Source organism: Hoplias malabaricus, chromosome Y (genome assembly GCF_029633855.1).
Source record: "Hoplias malabaricus isolate fHopMal1 chromosome Y, fHopMal1.hap1, whole genome shotgun sequence".
Classification (NCBI taxonomy): Eukaryota; Metazoa; Chordata; class Actinopteri; order Characiformes; family Erythrinidae; genus Hoplias; species Hoplias malabaricus.
The window spans coordinates 50965413-50985403 of NC_089820.1; the positions used below are offsets into that span (position 1 = coordinate 50965413).

The 19991-nt window shown below is 39.4% G+C and overlaps 1 protein-coding gene across 4 annotated transcripts in view; it reads left to right on the forward strand.

The window, feature by feature from the left end:
* LOC136678652 (potassium voltage-gated channel subfamily C member 1-like) overlaps positions 1-19244 on the forward strand; it is a 39424-nt gene extending 20180 nt beyond the window's left edge. For 2 of the 4 annotated variants that reach the window (XM_066656730.1, XM_066656731.1), the window contains 3 exons: positions 5126-6056; positions 12509-12694; positions 13372-18161. In XM_066656730.1, the coding sequence (XP_066512827.1) occupies positions 5126-6056; positions 12509-12694; positions 13372-13499 (1245 nt within the window). In that variant the 3' untranslated portion in view covers positions 13500-18161. Of the gene's footprint in view, positions 1-5125; positions 6057-12508; positions 12695-13371; positions 18162-18209 lie in introns of those variants that run through there. The other 2 variants (XM_066656733.1, XM_066656732.1) reach the window with 2 other exon arrangements.
* Positions 19245-19991: the final 747 nt, after the last annotated feature.

Genomic DNA, 19991 nt, shown 5'->3' on the forward strand with positions numbered 1-19991 from the left:
TAGGCTCTGGACCCACCGCGCCCCTGAACTGGATAAGCGCTTACAGATAATGAATAAATGAATGTTTATGATGGCTGAAATGATACACAATTTTATAAGTGTAGTGGTCACTAGTAAGTCCCTGCTGGTTCATGTATATGAGAGTGATTAAGATAGTGAGTGTGGGCTTGGCGCTCCCATGCGTGGGATTGACGTGGGAGGTTTACCCAAGGCCTGTACTCGACCACTCTTTTCACCTATACAACATGCAAGGACACACTGATGGAATAAATAATAACTTGCTACACTTGATGACAAAAAATCATTTTAGAATTCACAGTATGTGAGGCTGTAATTCAGATGGAGTAGCTATGAGAAGTCACAGTGTGCTGCCTTTTAAGTCAGCTTGACATGAACATAGACATACCCACTTGTTGGTACATGTCCTTGGTTATGTTAAGCGTCACTAATAATACTATAACATAAAAAACCCCCAATAACTGAGGAGATGAATCTGAAAGTGCAAAAGCCAGACTGATGTGTTGCACCAAATCAATTGACTTCATCATATTTCACACACAGCAGACCAGACTGACGTTGATGCTCTTGAGAACTCATTATGTCAATCACTTGGAGCTACTTTCCCATAGAGATGATACATATTGCCCTGCGATGAGAAGTGCTAGGACAGGGGAAGAAGGAATGTGCACTGAAATCGAAGTGACACAAAGGAGCATAAATCTGTCTCTTTAATTTTGATCGCAAACAAAGTATCTGCATTTTTGTCTGATAACCACAAGACAGCCCGAATGTCAGCCTGAGTACTACTTACGCAGAAAATATCACCATGCATCCAAAAGTGAATGCAGTATTCTGAATGTTTTATTTAGTGATAGAAACCATGGTACCATTCAGAAATATCCATTTCCCCATGCTGATCTATTTTACCATGCCAAAGGTGGTCATGCACACACTATATCTCTGGCAGAAGATGAAAGCAGTACTCAAAGATATTGAATGTGTTGCTTGAAAGATTTTGATAGTGTTTGAGGGGTTACTACACATTTATCAGTAAGTGTTACAAAACTTGCATGTATTTATTTATTTGTTTATTTATTTTTTTATTTGTTATTTTTGATATGAGAGAATGGAATGGAACCCTGAATCTAATCTTTAAGGGAAGTAACATTACTGAGATATCAACCATTTGATCTCTACAATCTATAGTCTAATGTCATCTAGTTGCTCTTTTTTTCTGAATTAATTATACTAAGATTTAGCCTCATCAGAAAAGAATAAATGAGAGAGAGAGAGAGAGAGAGAGATAGCTTGCATTTTCCATAGCTGAAAGCTACAGATGGTACCTTTATTCTGCTATTTCATCAGGCTCATTACTGAACACTGTATAATGGCTTGAAGCATTCCGCTCCAATAATGGTTGCCAATGGCCATCTTGGGCTCTGGGATCCGTATTTAGAGCCACTGCCTGTCATCACATAGTGGGTATAAATGTTTATGCATTTGGAGGCTTGTTTGTTTGTCAACTTCATACATGCAAATGTACAAACTGTTGATTTTCACATACATGTAATACAGCCTCCATATTAGAAATATGGTACCCATTTTTACTTATTTAACCAATGTGACCACATGGAAAATGGCACAGATTGTTAGAGATGTGATGTCAGACACTGAATATATAGCACTAGGTCATAATGCATCAAACAGCCGTAATTATTATTTAAAGAAATGTATATAACAACTACTCTATATAAAGAGCTTATTGATTCAATTGTGGTATTACATCACCATAATTACCCATTTCACATCATACCAACCTGAATGACATTGTTATATCTGTGGTAAAGAGTTTTTAACAATAGGTGGAAATTCCTTTTAACATAAAATTTATTTATGTGAATAATCATGTGTTTATAGAACATTTTAAAAAATTATTGAATGTATTATTGACGTACAATTAATTGCTGCCACAGGAATAGCATTAATATGCTGCTGATGTGCTGTGTCCTTCCTGGACAAGTTCAGGAGCTCAGGGAATTAGCAGTAAATCAATGTGTCCTACACTGTTGGAGTTTGTGCACATTTACTCCATGTGCAGAAATGAGGGAACTCTCACTCTAAACTTTACTTTTTCAAGCTCTTTACTTTTTCAACTAAACTTTCCCCACATTAACATCTACTCAACCTTGAACAGTACTTGACCACACCTCAGGGTTATACCTGTTTTCCACTTCTTTCCCTCCTCACATTCTCAAAGCTGAGATTCTTCAGTATTGTAGTGGTGTTAAGTGGAGTTACACAACATCCATTACCCACCTTTAACTGCAGATACTGCCACACTAATCCTTCTAGTCCCATTTAAGATCCTCCGGTGAGCTCAGGAGTTCAGACTGTAGCCATTGGAGGTAAAGAAAATACGCTCTATATTCACACATAAAAACTATTTTGAACACTAAAGTAAAGATGGGGTTTCCTGAATTATTATCTTCCTTAAACTGAGCACCATGGGCAAATGAAACGTGACTATTACCTTTTAGGGCAAACGAGTCCATTTTAATATCAAAAGGTACCACACAAAAATTATCAAGGTGATCATTTGTCTTTTTAAAAATGTCTTACAGGCGTGGTTCCCCTGACAGGGATTAAGCTTAGTCCTGGACTATTTCCTCCTTTCAATGGAAAATCACAATTAAAAATGCTGTGTACTCCAGCACTAGGCTTAATCCCTGTTTGTAAACCACCCAAACCAGTTTATGCTCCACATAGGGGGTCCCCCACACTAGGGGAGGCCAAGTTGGAACTTGTTTTTTAATAATATGGCCACGTTTATTTATGAGCAAAGAAAGGAAATGTGGATGTTCTGTTGTTTAAGGAATTGAACTATGGAAAGGTTAGGGTTTTCTTGCATGAAAGTGCTATTCAGTGAGACCCCAGGACCTTGTTTTTCTGGAAGCATGAACACTACTTATTCAATGCATGAAATTAACTAAGCAAACAATAAAATATTACATAAATATAAAAAATACTTAACAGTTATCTGCCTCTGAAAGTGGCTCATTAAATCTGAAAGCATAATTGGCAGAATCATAGAGAAGAAATTTAATTTAAGTAAATTATGTTGGAAATAAGTGTTTCTTTGTGATTTTTTTCCCAACTATGAGTTCTGTGTTTTTCAAGTTGCCATTAAGTTAAATTCAATTTAATGTAGTTCGCAGACATATCTCATAATAATAAATTCACCTTCTTTAAAGTGGCCTCCACAGTGGACACAGATGTGTATGTACGGCTTGTACTATATCCATAGAAAAGCATTTTATGAAACAGCTCTGGAGAAGCTGCACATGAGCTTAAGCTCATCATTACCCATGCATTTTCTGTGGAAGGGTGGGACTATATGTATGGAGTTGTAGAACACTTTCCTTATGCTTGCTTGTGGCCGAATGCTATCAAATACACAGAGAACCATTCCAAATATTAAAACGTATTACCTCACTGGAAATAATAATAGCAAGATTGGACTTTTATGTAGCATTTGCTACGTGTTTGGAAATCTGACCTCAGGGCACACAGAGGCAGTGTAGTAGCTCAAACCCACACCATTAGGGCTGCATATGGTGTCCTCTGAGCCCCGCTGGACTAGTTATATGATGCTAGTTATATCAAGTGTCGCCCCAATAAAAGTACTGACCTACATTGCGAGTTATTAGAGGGGGCTGAAATTGCAGCCCATTAGACTATCAAAAAACAGAATCAAAGGGACAGGTGTGATAAAAGCTCAAGACAAAATAAGAACAATTATTCTACCAAATCTCTCAAAATAATGACATTCTGTGAGAAAGGGACATGCCATTTAGAAGTACAGTTCCTTACCATCTTAGCTTCATTTCCACCTAATGATTATGCTGTTTCCATTTCAGTAATTACTTATATAACTGCGTCTTCTTTAGCTATGTGCACATATTTTGCCAAACAGTGCGTAATCAAATCTGATGAGCTAGACTGCTTCTTCAAATGTCATTTTAGAATTTTCATGCCCTATACACTGTCTCAATCCATAAGCTGACTGGGCTGAAACACTTCTTTTAAGTTCAGTGTGGAAGGTGGAGTTCAGTAGTTGTAGATGTAACAGCACGATGTATATAAAGACACTGTATTTTGTGTTAACAAATTGATAGAATTGACAGCAGTTGTCATATATTGGCTCTACAAGGCTGTATGGACTGGAATGCAAGTGGTATATTTTGAAAGTTAATGCACTAAATTCAGGGCCCTTGATGCATAAACATCACTTTATTTGAGTTGATGTAAGCCATGGGTTCTTCTTCCTTTACGAAGGCATAATTTTGGGAAACACCTCTAAAGATCTATCCCCACCATTTAAGGTGGAATATTGAAATAAGAAGCTGACCAGCTTCCATCTTTTGGACTTTATTTATTTAATAACCCTAGGGTAGGCTTCCCATTTTAAATACATTTTCCCTAGTTCTTATTTGCATTTTCCTGTTCCACCTTAAATGATGCCAGGTTCATGAGGTTACAACATTTAAGGTGGACAGGACAATTGAATAAAAACTGACCAGGTTTTCCTATCTTTTGGTCTTCCTAACTTTTCTGCTTAATAAGCGAGACATTTTCTTTATTTCCCATCTTCATGTTCATTTTCCAATTCCTTAAAGCTTGCTGTCATTACTTTCGAGTGCCTGCACCATATAAGGTGGAATGGGAAAATTCTAACATATAGCAGAGGAAGAAGCTGAGTGGCTTCATCATGTTAAGGGGTGTAAGGCAGATCTTTAGAGGTGCTTTCTGACTTGTGCTGTGGGGATTGGAACCCTGAGCTGAAACTGTGGTTGTATTGGCACTGGTATTTTTTGCTCACTGATTAAAAAGGTTTTACTAAACTTTGGTTCCAATATCTGGGCTTGTCTTCATATAACAATATCTAGATTTCTGTTTATGGTTATATATTATTAGTCCTTTATAATAATAACAATAATTAAACAATATAAAAAAATAATAATTGTAATAAAATGCCCCCCAATGTTCAGTTCATGGCTACGGCCTCAGTTTTGAAAAAGATTTTAAAGCCTGTATATTAATATTTTTCTACCCTCTTCTCCTACAGTGGGTGGCTTTTGCCTCTCTGTTCTTCATCCTGGTGTCTATAACCACATTCTGCCTGGAGACACACGAGGCCTTCAACCCCATCATCAACCGCACAGACTTCGACCCACAGGATAACAGCACACGTATATACCAGGAGACGGAGACGGAGGTGTATTTGACCTACATCGAGGGTGTGTGCGTGGTGTGGTTCACCTTTGAGTTCCTGATGCGTATCACCTTCTGTCCTGACAAAAAAAAGTTCATCAAGAACGCGCTCAACATCATCGACTTCGTGGCCATCTTGCCTTTCTACCTGGAGGTGGGCCTTAGCGGTCTCTCCTCTAAAGAGGCTAAGGATGTGTTGGGCTTCCTGCGGGTTGTACGCTTTGTGCGGATCCTGAGGATCTTCAAGCTGACACGTCACTTTGTGGGCCTGCGTGTGCTGGGTCACACCCTGAGGGCCAGCACCAATGAGTTCCTGCTGCTCATCATCTTTCTGGCACTGGGGGTCCTCATCTTTGCCACCATGATTTACTACGCAGAACGGATTGGTGCCAAGCCCAACGACCCACGGGCCAGTGAGCACACGCACTTCAAGAACATCCCCATTGGCTTTTGGTGGGCTGTGGTCACCATGACGACACTGGGCTATGGAGACATGTACCCGCAGACATGGTCGGGCATGCTGGTGGGTGCTTTGTGCGCCCTAGCTGGTGTGCTGACCATCGCTATGCCTGTGCCAGTCATTGTTAATAACTTTGGGATGTACTATTCACTGGCCATGGCCAAGCAAAAGCTACCAAAGAAAAAGAACAAGCACATCCCACGTGCCCCCCAGCTGGGCTCCCCCAATTTCTGTAAGTCAGGCATGAACTCACCCCACCACAGTACCCAGAGCGACACGTGCCCACTGGCTGCCCAGGACGAGGTTTTAGAAATGAACCGAGCAGGTAGGAAACCCTTCCGAGGCATGTCCATCTGAATGAATGAAAAAAGAGACAAAGCTAACAAAAAAGTAGCCTAAGAATGAGACCTGAACCCTCTTGTTCCTTCCCTTCCGCCTCACTGACTGTCTTCACTGTCCTCTCAGCTTTGACGCCTGCTGTCACTCTAGTGGCCTGAATGCAACATCTATCACTTAATCAACTAAGCAACTCCAGCAGAAGCATTCCAAAAAAAGAAAAAAAAACAACAACCCAACAACCATTCAGCATTTTTCCATTTTTTCCATGCACATATACACATACACAATCACCACAAGCTGAATTACGAACTGCATACCCAAGAAATGTATAGCACACTCATTTTGTTCAAGCATGGACGTATGTATAGCTGATGTGTGATTTAGGATGGATATTTTGGTTCTTTAATGGTTTGATGCCATATATATATAGTCCATTTAGTCAAAAGGGGCACAACATTGTCTCCCTATCAGTGTTGAATAATTATGTTTACCTCCTGTTCATCAGTGTTGGGGCAGCTATCCAATACAATTTGCTAATTACCTCACAGTCTAGTCATACAGTGGACTGAATATCCATTATGTGCAAGGACAGGAACTGAGCCATAAATCTTTGGGAAATTGAAGTTGTACGAGAGATGCCTTTGCAATTTTATTGAATATAAGCCTTGTGGTCCTGATACTGATTACATATACATGCACTGACATGTATACAAACAATTCATCAGTAACATTTTAGTTAAAGTGTGACTGGTCAGCAGGAAGGACATAAGCGCTGTTTGGTTCTTGCAAGAATAAATGTCTTACTTTGAGAGTATGTGCAGATAAGTGCCTTCATTGACAGTACTCAGAGATGAGAGAGAGAGAGAGGTGGTGTTGCTTGATTCTGGTCATACTCAGAGTGAGAATTGTTTCATTAGTGTGTAATTGAGAGTGGCTCTCCCTCTGTCATTCTCCTGTCTAGAGGGTGTTCCCTCGCCTGGGCTCTTCAGCTCATTATACTGCACATAAATATGAGTACAAACTGGACTACTTACACACACACACACACTCACACACATACACAATGATACACCTGTGCTCACAAACGCCAACTCTCTCAAATACAAATGCACCTGTGTATACACATACTCATAAACCGACTCATAAACGTATAACTGACATTTTAGTCGCTGTCACAGTATTTATTTATTTATTTTTACACCATTTGAAATACATTTGAAATAGCACCCTCCTATCAGAATATGTAGTTAACCGAGCATGCTTTTTAAAATGTGCCTACCATAGACGTAGTCCTGCTGATTAACTGGGATTGGCATTATGAATTATGCGTGTATAATAATTAATTTTTAGTGTGGGTATTCTAAATTATTCACCGAAAATGTGTTGGTATTTCAGAATAACTGAATGGATCACAGGTGTGTCTATCAACCAATGGGATGCAAAACAGGACACAGCTGCGCATAGGCTAAAGATCACCATGCTTGTTGGCAAGCTTTGGTTAGAGGGCTATAAAGACCCACTGGACTGTGAATTAAAGGACTAAGTGACAGGTACTGAACTTGATGAACTCACCCCTCAGTGAATAAAGATGGTGCCAGTAAATGGTGCCAGTAATAAGTTATAAAGGAGCCTAATATGTGTGTGTGACATTTGGACAACAACCAAAAAGAGGTATTATACCATGTCTTATTATGGCCACAAAAGACAGCATCCATCATTATATTTCATGAATTATGACATTTCATTCTTGTCAAGCCACTATAAAGGTTTAGATTGCAGTATTTATTGCTGACATAATGTGAGGTGAAAAAAAGGAATGGAAGTTTTCAACTTTCTTTCACTCCACCTTCTCCCGCTTTCATTTGATCTCTTGTTTATTTCATTCCACTGCCTCTGTATTTCTTTTAATGCTGTGCTGGAGCATGTTGCCATGGTGATCGTGTCCGAGCAACCACGCAATAGGAATAGGGCCCTGCATTGAGCTGCAGTCATTCACTCCACTCGCACGACTCCTGAGCCATTCACATGGTACTGCATAACACACACACACACACACACACACACACACACACACGCACACACACACACAAAACAAAGCAAAACAAAGGCCTTAGCATGCTTCCACATCCAGTTCAGTGAATCCAGCACATCTTGATGCACAGCTTTCATTACTACGCTGTAAAAATCTTAAACATTTTACTTCTAGTCTATATCTAGTATTTTTCATTATAAGATTATCAGTAACAATGTTATAACATTTTCCTATTAATATCTAGGAAATTAGATTACTTTTAATTGTAATCTAGAGGAAATTTTATTTTGATTGGTAGTTCATTTTAATAGAAAATAAATGTGTACAATGCTGTTGAAGATAAAATGTATTAAAACATCTGAAAATATCTAGAAATATTTAAATATTTAAATATATAAATCATGTAAGGTGAAATTTGTATTGACGAGATTATTAATGATTCATATACTTAAATATTTTTATAGCATATGTATATATTTACATATTTATAAGGATATGCATGCATGAACTGTTATGAAGTGTTTTACAATTTTTTTGTGGTACAGAATACAATAGCTTTAACCTTGAAGCCCGGTTGATTCTGTGTTGTAAATGATGATCCCTGGCCATCAGTTTTGGCTTTTTCTAGCTCTGCCGAGAAGTCCATTTCATGTGTAAATGGTGTGAGGCAAAGAAACCTGGCTAATCAGTTGGAGCCGCTTGACTCTGGGCATGAGACTGTGAGAAATAGGAATGCGATGGACAGATGGCATCTGTTCCATTGGCAATAAATAAGAAAACATGCAGCACACACACAGAACTTAAGCATAAACACACGCATGTACACAGTTATACAGTAAAAAAAAAAAATAATTATTACTATAGTACTATATTTATAACACCCACCCTCCATTAATGTTGTATTGAAGCTGTATGGATGGTACTTGTGTGATTTCAGCTACAAAAAATAATCAACCACATTTTCTGACCCCATTTTGTTAGGGGCATTCAATGGATGCTTCTCCAATCTCTGTAAAATGGTCTTTAGCTCATTTTGCAAGATGTCTTCCAGCACGGAATTAATGTAGGAGATGCATTCTCTCTTATTACTCATTTAGTGTGGAAGAAAATCACGTTTTGTCCATGATTCTGTGTTTAATTGAGAAAATAGCACATTCTAAAAACTATCAATAATCTCAGCCTTTTGGATTGCCTCAGATAGCTGTCGTGTGATTATTTACTTGTCAAGCTTTAACCCACCACCTAATTAGCATGTCTTTCTTCTTTTTGAGCAAATCACCTTGTGTTTGAAAAGCATTGTGTGCACCCATTTACTGTGCCTTTAAGAATGCTATTTGTACACCCCCTGTTTTGATTTGCTGCCTCATTTTAAAAGACATCCAGACTGAAACACCACTTATAACATTACCAAGGAGCTGATACATGCTGAAGAGGTGTACATTCTATATGTAAATGTGCTGTTTTTTGTGGCATAGTTTTCATATACAAGCTGAATTGTATATGAAATGAATGATGGGCAATGAATCCTTTATTTTGATATCGGCATCAAAATATTGAACATACCCTTTAACTGGTTTACTGCGAAAAGTATGTAAAACTGTTGATGTGATATATTTTATTCACGTGAATGCATCTCTTTCTTCAGTGCACACTCATACTCTTTGATGTGCAAACATGTACAATGTGCAATAAGTGATATACAACAGTTTCCCATGTTCATACACATAAACACAAAATCACAAACACAAACCCTTTAGGCTGTGAAGGAGAGGGATGGAGGGGGTTAGTTTAGAGTAAGGGTGAATTATTGATGCTTTGAAAAGCATGAGGAAAGTGAATATCCTGGCTATGAGCTAGAGACACAGGGCACACACACACACACACACACACAAACATACACAGATGTGCATACACACATATTGCAATGGAAATTATGTACGTCACTGCTGGCTCCCCCTGGAGCTGCACTTATGTCCATCCCACTGCCCCGTGGTGTTCTGTAATTCTTTTGCTTCCTGGGGAATAGGAGTTGCATAATGTTTGAGTACACACACACTCCACTATACACTGTGAAGGTCCTCAGTGAATATACATTCACCCTCCCTATAATTATGTATAAGTTTAAGAAAAACACATGCTTATCCACATTCTATATCTTCATATAGAATATCTGCCTGTAATAACCAATATTAGCCCCTGTCCTATAAACACTAATTATTCCTCACGTGTAGAAAACACAAGGTTAGGCGTGTTGTGGAAATGGTCCAGAATAAATGTCCTATGCCGTTTCCACCCATAGGTTTTTTTTAAGTTCTGCTCACCCCTGAAGAGCTCAATTATTTAAGGTTAAAAACAGCCAAGGGAATTCAAGAAAGCAATGCTTGTGCCATGCTGACCTTACATTTTGTAATATTTTTACTAGCATTGCAGAAATCAGGGGGGGACTGGCTTTGAGGTAGGGATGTATTGGTATGCAGTGTAGAGCTATGTCTGATTTTAGATGCAAAATATATAAATAAATCTAATCCATTATATGACTCACAATGTAAGTAAATATCTGATTAAGCAATTATATATAAGTAGCACAAGAAGGGGCTGATTACGTACAATGGCCATACATAGACAGCATATCAGTGTCATCACAACAAACTACACATCAGAGAATATGTATATATTAGGATTGCACAGGCAGTGATGATGGAAGAGTGACACAAAGCAGGAAGCAAGTGACAGGAACAATAACAATAGACGAGTGTGAGGAATACCTTTATTCATTGAGCTATTCTAAAGATTATGACTCATCCCCCTCTTGCCTCCATCCTTCTCATCCCTCAATCCCGGAAGGTTTGCATCAGTTCTCAGCACTTCCTCTGTGCGTGTTTGTGTATGTGTGCATGTACAAAGCCTCTGAGGACTTCTACTCACATGCACACAAGTCTGAGTGTGTGTGTGTGTGTGTGTGTGCGCATGTACAGACATGTGGCTGCTGAGGGATCTAAGATGTTTGAAGGTAATGTGAGCAGGAGCTTGGGGAGAGGAAGTCCACACTGCTCTGGGGAAATAGATACTGAGTGGTTTTTTTTTCTTTTTGTGAATATATTCTAATGTACTGTGCAAAACTCAAAGACCATCACGTAGTTTAAATTTATTTATATCATTTTAACTGCAGAGGTAATGGCTATTAAAAAGGTATTTAAAACTTAAAAGCAGTATTTAGTGCATTCATCCTGCACTTAATCTTAATCTGCTGGGATATTTTTTTCAATACCTTCAAAATTTCATTGCGTCTTGATTTCAGATAATGGCAAACATATTCAGTATAACGAGGCCAGGCTTACATTTAACTGCTTTATTTATGCTTCATTTAAATATGATCTTTCATGTAAAATAATGAGTGGGCTAAATGCTATTTAGGGTGAATGGCGGACATATTTAAATGTGTAACTGTACATCAGCACGTGTTTTTAAATGTGTGGATTCTGACAACAGGTGTTCTATATAAGATAGTGATAAGGTTAAGAACACAGGGGTCAATCAGTGCTGTCTTTGCCCAGTGGAAAATTCAGCAAAGCCACTGTGATGTTGCTTGCAGTACAGCCTTCCTCCCGAGGAGCTTTTTGGCAGTGTTTTACCTCTTTACCAGTGTGATCGATGAGGCGTAAATTTGCCAGAGTGAGCTGAAGCCTCTGGGTGCCAAAGAGTGCACAGGTGAACAGGCTGGTTGCCATGCAGCGTTTCTATATATTCCACTACAGTCTGAAGCTCCAACACTGTGCTGCTCCTCTATATTTAGCCCTAATCCAACACTGCTCACTGCAAGCTAATCAAACATGGCCATGCAAATTCTCATTTCTCTCATTGTGGTTTGAATGGTGCTTTAATTAAATATTTTCAATACATGTTTAGGAACCATTGGCCTGCAAAAATAAATAAATAAATAAACAAACAAATGCCAAAAAAAAAAAAAAAAAGCTAATGCACTTTAGTATATTTCCATACTGAGTCAATTTGCAAGTCGTGGAACAAGTATGAAAAATGTTAATGAGACATTTCAGCAGAACTTTTAGTCCCAGTGAAAAAAGTACAATAACTTGCTTTGAAAATTCTGCCAATTTAAACAACATGTATAAAAGGTGAATCCATTTTTCAGTGTTGGCGCTATGTGGCTCAGGGTAATTAATCCAGGCTTCTAATGAGTGTGCTATCATAATGCAGTTCACCAATTTTGGCAAAAAAAAAGGTGCATACTAAACATACAAATTCATCTTTTACACAACACATTCTCCAACCCTTCAGAGGGCACTGTCCCCTCTTCATTCACCTCCTAACCCCTGCTATGAGGCATGCTACCAAGCCGAGCGTAGCCCTGCTCCTGCATTGTCTCACATGTGCTTGTGTGTTCGAAGATCCCAAAGTGAACGGCGAGGCAGCCAAGGCAGCGCTGGCCAACGAAGACTGTCCACACATAGACCAGGCCATTTCCCCTGAGGACGGCCAGATCTTTAGCCCCTGTGAACCGCGGGGGGACACCCCGTGTTTCCTTCTGAACATGGCTGGCCGAACCACACACACGGGCACCAGAGTGAGGAAGGGTATGTAATGGCTAACCTTAGCCACAACTGCACATACATACATACATACATAAACACATACATTGAAACATACACATATACATACATAAATACAGGCTTCAAATTGCTCAATATACAATATTATATACAAGCAGAGCGCTCCCAGAGAGACAGTGAGCTGAAGAGATAAAAGGCCTACTGCAGTCCAACACAATGCAAATACGTTTCAGCAAGATTTTCTCCTGAAAAACTTAGTCAGCATTCTGCTAACAGCTTTGGGCTTTTATTTTGCGTATCATAATTTCACTGACATTAATCTTACTTTAAAAAAAAGACAATCTTTTTTTTCAGTTCTTACATTTAATTTTCATTGATTCCATTAGCTTCTAATGGATAAGAGACAACACCTTGCACTTTCACAATGCTAGCCACATTCCTCCAACCCACTCCTCTTTTTTAACATACAATGAGTTTTTCTGAATGCCATGTTGCATTATATTCAAGCTCACAGTGAAACATACAGCTGCCTCCTGGGGGCCAACCTTAATCTTCCCTTTTTTTCTGTTTTTTCTTTGTCGTTTGTTTGTTTTTTACTCGTTATCTCCTCCACTTGCCCGTCCGTTTGTCCGTGTGTCTTTTCTACCCTCCATTTCTCTTCCCACCCACCCCCATCTTCTGGGTGCCTGGTTGGCACATAGCTGGAACGTTCTCAGGGAGGTCAGGGGGGGAGTCTGCTGGCCCGATGCTTGGCCCGCAAGGCTACCCGCTGCTGCAGCTAGGCTGGACACACAGCCAGGAGGATGGCCATGCCAGAGTAACCACCTGATTTCCAGCCTCTCTTTAAACCTGTAGAGCAGAGTGCGCTAGCCTTTTAGCACAGTGCTAGCAGCTATGTGAACCTCCATTCCCTGAAGCTTATAAGATACATCATCTACAGCATTTCATTTGTAAAGCAGCAGAAGAAAATAAGCACCTGCCTAAACATCCATTCACCCACAGCCATTTAAAACACACCCTGGACTCTTCGGGTGGAAGTTACCATAGTACAGTGTTAGGGAGTACAAGAAAGCAAGAACAAATAGGTGACTAATAAACATTTCAGTCATGTCCTTATATCCCTTAGACCCAGACCAGAGATGGCCATGTCTGTTTGTCATTGTTCTAAACAGATTATGTCACTGTCTTAGGCCTACTAATGTGTTCATCCAGAGCGCCCTCAATAGCCAAGCAATAGCACTGTCTCTCTGTGTCACATGATGTCATGCTCTGTGTGAGCATACTCTGTTTAATTACACATTTCCCACTCTCAGATGCACCACAAGAACAGTCAACATCCACACACAGCACACTGTGCACCTACACACATGCTGTGTATTTCTGTATTTCTGTGTTGGTGTGTTGTTTTGATTGTTTTGGTGTTGTGAGCTTTTTTGTGTGTCGGTGCAAATGTGTGGACATATGTAGCCTATATATGTGAGTGTGAAAGAGAGTGAGACTGTGTGTGTGTGTGTGTGTGTGTGTGTGTGTTTGTGTGAATGGATATTACTGTGAAGTGAATTATGTACTTTTCTGTGCTGCTCTATGTGATGCATGCTTTGGGCCAGTTTATTGGCCTTCCAGCATGTTTTGTCTTGCCCTTGGGTCTGGTATTGTGTAGGCAAAAAGCAAAATCTTAACATAATGGCTTAGATAATTAAGGCCTCTCTAAGAGTTGAGTTCAGATAAAAGGACACTGGACACATGGATTTAGATTAATCCTTGATGACACCTGTCTTGGGTCTGGATCTCAGGCTTTTCTGTCCTTAGTGGCACAACTCTCTATAAAAGATGGGAAAAATCACTAGTCTGAATTACAACACCTGCCACAGAGGTTTGTGTCCAAGAGTTCTAGAAAGTTTAACTAGAAACATAACTTGGATCAAACTGAAAGAAAGTTTTGGGGGAAATGAGTGATACAGCTAGCTTACAGAGAGTGATCCCCCAGGACAGTTGTCACAAAGACAATCAGAAACACTCGATTATGTCAAGCCAATGGTATGTAATGTTTGAGGAGAGTTTAAAGATTTAGAGTGGCCTTAAAACCAAAATGGTCAGCTATTTATTGTAGCATCTCTTTGTAATCCAAAGCTGACCTGCACAGATGCCATTCTCTTCAATGAATATCCTGTGTCCCTACTCAATACCAGCCCAAACCAGTCCTTCCTCTGTGCATGTATGTGCACTCTATAACTGCATGAAAACCTGACATCCTTTACAATGACCCGTAACAGCTGACAAAAGCTTGTCCAGATGTAAAGCTACAAAAGCATCAAGAAAAGTAAGAAAAAGTTGGAGCCTCAGTATCTCAGACTTCCATTTGCCCGTCTCTCTCCACCCAAACCAAGGTTACCAAAAGTCCTGGAGCATGGGCACCATAGTGGCGTCGGTGTCCGCTGGATCCCGTGGCCGCCCTGCTCTCCTGCAGCGCTCCCATTCGCCCATTCCATCTCTCCTCTAAGGAATTATTGATGGAGTGGTAGGGAGCATTCTCCCTGTGTTAGTCCTACTCCTAGAGTCTCACAATCCCTTCCTTGCTACCCCTTATCCTGTCCTGCAGTGTTGGCCTGCTCTGTTTTCCTCTCCAGTCATTGCCCTAAGGAATAATGCTGCTCTTCCCAGCTTCCTCCCCTTGTCTCAATGGCTCTCTGTCACTGCCATTTGTCTTGTCTTTGCCTTCAGGCTTATGCAGAGCCATTATAGAGAAAGCTAATGTCAAAAGAATGTTCAGAAGTTCTCAGGGAAAGTGTAGGCTATTGTACGCTATTGTCCACTGCGCATCATTCGACTCAGTTATATCTGAGATTAAATACATGCCTAAGGTTATATTTGATCCTCCATCTTTATAGTCATTTTTTTGCACTGTGGCCCTCTCTTGTTCACCAGCAAACACACATGCATATCCATGCAAATCTGCACACACTCAGCTAGCTGAACCTTCATGATTATCTTTTGAATGTAGTCAGTCAGCGGCAACCTGTAGCCTTCTCCAATCCTACAAGCCAAGATGAAAGCCCAAGATGTTTTCCTAGACATCCTGCACCTTTTCTTTACTTTTTGTCGCTCAATCCAACCTACTCTGGCTAACTTCAGCTGTGAACCTCCCCCTGCCCCCAAACTCTATTCTTTTTTACCTTCAGAATGGGTCATCCAGTGTGTCCCATCCAAAGGTACCTGGTAGCAAGCCCCTCAGCAACTTCTCCCGCATGCCAGAGCCTTCTGCTCTCTTCTCTCTGCTGTTCCCAGCAACTGCCTCTCTCTCTCTCTCTTCTCTCCTTCTTCTGTATGTCCCTGTCCATTACTCTTGTTCTCTACTGTACTTTTTTGTGATCTGGATTGTAAAAGGAATCGATGCTGTTCTTTCTGCCATAAACCCACGTCCATGTGAAGTCGCTTCACGTTGTTGTTCCTCCACGTCCTCATGCTCATTGTCTAAGCTGAGTTGAATGACCAAGGCCCAGTGGCAGGATGACCTACAGCAACCCCACCTCCCCTGTATTCTCTACCGCAGATCCCTGTAAAGAGGAGACTGTCCTAGTTAAACTTATGCAGTCAGAAGTGCTCCGTGTGACCTGAGAGGGACCACAGCGACTCAAGGAGTGGAACTGACTGTAGAGTTCCCCCTCTCCAACCTTTCTTGGCTCCACAATGGCTTGGGAGCTTTGAGGTCACTTTCCAGTGGAGAGAGACACATGTAGAGAGAGAGAGAGAGACAGACAGAGAGAGACAGAGAGCGAGCGAGAGAGAGAGATAGAGAGGGTTGGACAGCAGGATATTGGTAGTCGAGCAAGCGTTGAAATTTTTTCATCACAAAGAACCACAGTGAGGATTTCACTTCTTATTCTGCCTGGTGATCCCTTAAAAGCACTGAGGGGTCTCATGGACCTGGACACTCGTTTTAAATGGACTAAAGGTGTGGACAGTTCTATAGCACCGAAGGCATCGTACAATCTGTTGACGGCTTGAAAAGAGGTGGAATAAGCTCAATAATCAATGGTTCATTATAGCCACTAACAACACTAATGATATTGTCCTTGGTGACAAGCGCAGAAGACTCTAAACAGTACATTTTAGCATGAGTTGCATGATGGTATATAAAAAAGAAGAAAACAAAGAAAAACTTACTGCTGTTATGAATATCTGTATGAAAAAAAGATATATTTTCTTTCAAAAGTTCTTCACTTTTGCATACGTTCCATGTAGCCATGATTACAAGATGTTCAAAGACAGTGCTTAGCAGCAAAATTTTTCACGTTTTTCTTCCAAATTTTCATTTGTGCTAAGAACCACATGTGAACCTGCTCTGGTCATATTGACCTCAAATTCTGAACGAAAAATATGTAACTGCTGAGGACGATGAAAACAAATGATAAAAAGAAAACAACACAAAATGTATGTTAGCAAGCTTTCTATGTGGTAAATTAAACTAATTTTTCATCTTGTTTCTGTTTGGCATGCTTGTGATACTGGATCTCTCTGAGCAAGAAAAAAAATGGAATCCAGAGCAAATTTAGTTGATATTTTTTCTGTTTTATGCTATAATCATTGGTGAATAGATCCTGTGGAGAGCTGTAGTGAGCAACTGTTTATTTCCCATATTAAGTACAGACTTTTGACAGTGTTATTTTTTGAAAAATAAAGATGAAAAAAAAAGACAAAAATTGCATCATGTTAAGAGGAAGGTGTAAAGATGTGTTTTGCACATCTTTACTCCTAAATTTTTTCTTTTAGGTACAAAACTGACTAAAATATCAATAAAAAGCAGAAGAAAAATGTATATTTACAGGAGAAGAACACTGTATGCAATTTAGGACTTGGGTGGGGGGGATCAGATGCATGCACAATGTTATGCAACAAACATTGATAGATACAAAAGACAAAAAATGATGACAATTCTAGCATGAAATAAATTTTGTATGAAACCTGATGGTAGAGTTTGTTTTTTAATGGCAAAGTATGTGATGGGTTTAAATTTGTTTATTTGTTGGTTGGTTGTTTTTCTCTGTTTCTCTCCTGGTATGTGACAACCACTCTATTTGGCCTGGGGTTCAAAAAGGGCAAAAAAGACGTCACTGAAAACGTGACTGAAAGGAGTGAAAAGAAGAAAACAAGAGAAGCGTGCTTCTGGGTGAAAGCGGCATGTCAGAAATGAACCGATTGCATGGAAATGGAATTGAACTAAACCATTAACATTTTCAGGGAACGGAGGCATGGTTTGAATGACAAGTTGTAACCGGGGAAGTGGTGAAAATCCATTCAGCACTGTGTGCTGAATGCATCAGCATGGTAGAGACACATGGTAAAAGTGTATGTTTTACCATGCCGCACTGGATAAAGCACATCAGCCTGACCCTCTGGTCTCCTTTCATCTTGCCTCCTGCTTCTTTCCCTATTCTTCTCTTGTTTCAAGCACCATTCTCCACTTCGCTCATCTGTCTGTGTGCGCTGTGTGTGTGGGTAATAATTGTTGTGTTGTCTCTTTTCTTTCCCCTGTCTGTAGAGGCTCAGAGGCACAGCCGGAGCAGGGAGCCCACAGACTCTGTTTGTGTCATGAACCGTGGTGTTCCCACCACTCTGTGCATGGCTCACGACGCTCCTCCCCCCACCTGTTAACTTTGTCTGTTTATCGTAACGTAAATGGGTTTCCTAACGGCCTAACAAGGGAAGCAGTTTATCATGCAGTTCCCTCCTTCCCGCACATAGACCTTTCTAGGAAGAAAACCTTGTGTTTGTCCCATATATTACTGTTGACAATTCTTCTTGTGACGTGAGCAAGTATGTTTGGGGTGTGAAACTGACTGCATGAGTCTTGACATCTCTGTGAATATCTGTGTGCTGCAAACAAGCTATCTGTGTTGGTTTGTGTATAGCATTGAAAGTTTAGAATGAATTTCCATCCAGTTACGTGCCAGGGCTACCTGCTATCTCCACTTGTATTTGTTATTCACAACACCTATCATTCATGAAGCTGCCTTTTCCAATGAGTGTTTAAAAGAGTTGCTCACTCCGTTATTGCCACACATGAGTTGCCTTTGTTTGCAGTTTGCACCTTGCAGCCATTATATTCCTTTGAGTCTGGAAAAGACTGTTGGAAATTTAAAAAAACACAGCTTGAAAAAGACTTGACTCAAGTTTTTCATGCCATATAAGATTATTCTAGCATTATCAGAATCTGTATCAAATCTAAAGACACCAAATCAATGAACATAGGATGAAATCTTTTTGTCTTTTTGCTTGGTTGTTTAAATGATTGCAAGCTGGAAATATTTTTTTTTCATTTAATGATAGCAGATTGTCTATTTACATTTCTTAAAGTACAGAAAAGCTCACTGAATCCTGGACAACCCTTCTATTAGTCCACTTTTGAGACAAATATGCAATTTGTAATGTATTCCAACAACATTGTTTATAGGAAATTACACTGCCACTGCTTTAAATCACCAGTTCGCATTAACTGAGGTGACTCTCATGAAATGACAGAACAGACTGGAATTGCATTTGGATTTAGAATGTAATTAAACAATACCCTGATTTATTTAAGGATATTCTATTTGAAGTCTACGTACATAGAGAAGAATTCATAACACATGCATAACATATTTATAAAGCAATACTGGGATATTTATGCCATTGATCACAGCTTATGGTAGAAATTAAAATATGACAGATGTATTTTGAAATAAATTACATAACTGTATTGACATAATCACCTTTAAAAATGTGGCAGACATTTACTTCATCCTTGGTGCTATTGTGGAGCATCATCAAACCAAACAACTTTTAGTTCTATAGCTAAATTATTGACTGTAATAAATCCCAGTGCTTTGTATGTATTTCATTGCAAACCATTATCAAGAATATTCTTGTTTTCGTTATTTCTTGGCAGTGTACTTTAAACATACTGCTTAAACATTTCAGTTATTACTTTCTTTATTGAAGAAATTTTGTAATATATAATCTCATCACATATTCTCTTCTGTGTAGTCCAATTCATAGTCACAGTTTTTCTATAATATATTAGTTATTCATTTAAATATTTAATTGTATTCAAGTAATAACAAATAGATTCAGTATTTTCAAATTAAACACTTCATATACTTTTGATACACAAGTTCATTACAAAAACACATTTGTACTTTTCTACCAAAGTAGAAATAAACACAAATCATCTACTGGGGACTTCTTTTACTGAAGAAGGATATTTCTACTTCAAGAGCAGGGTTTTTTTGTACAGCAATATATGTATATTAATACAAACAGAATAAAGTATAATATAAAATAT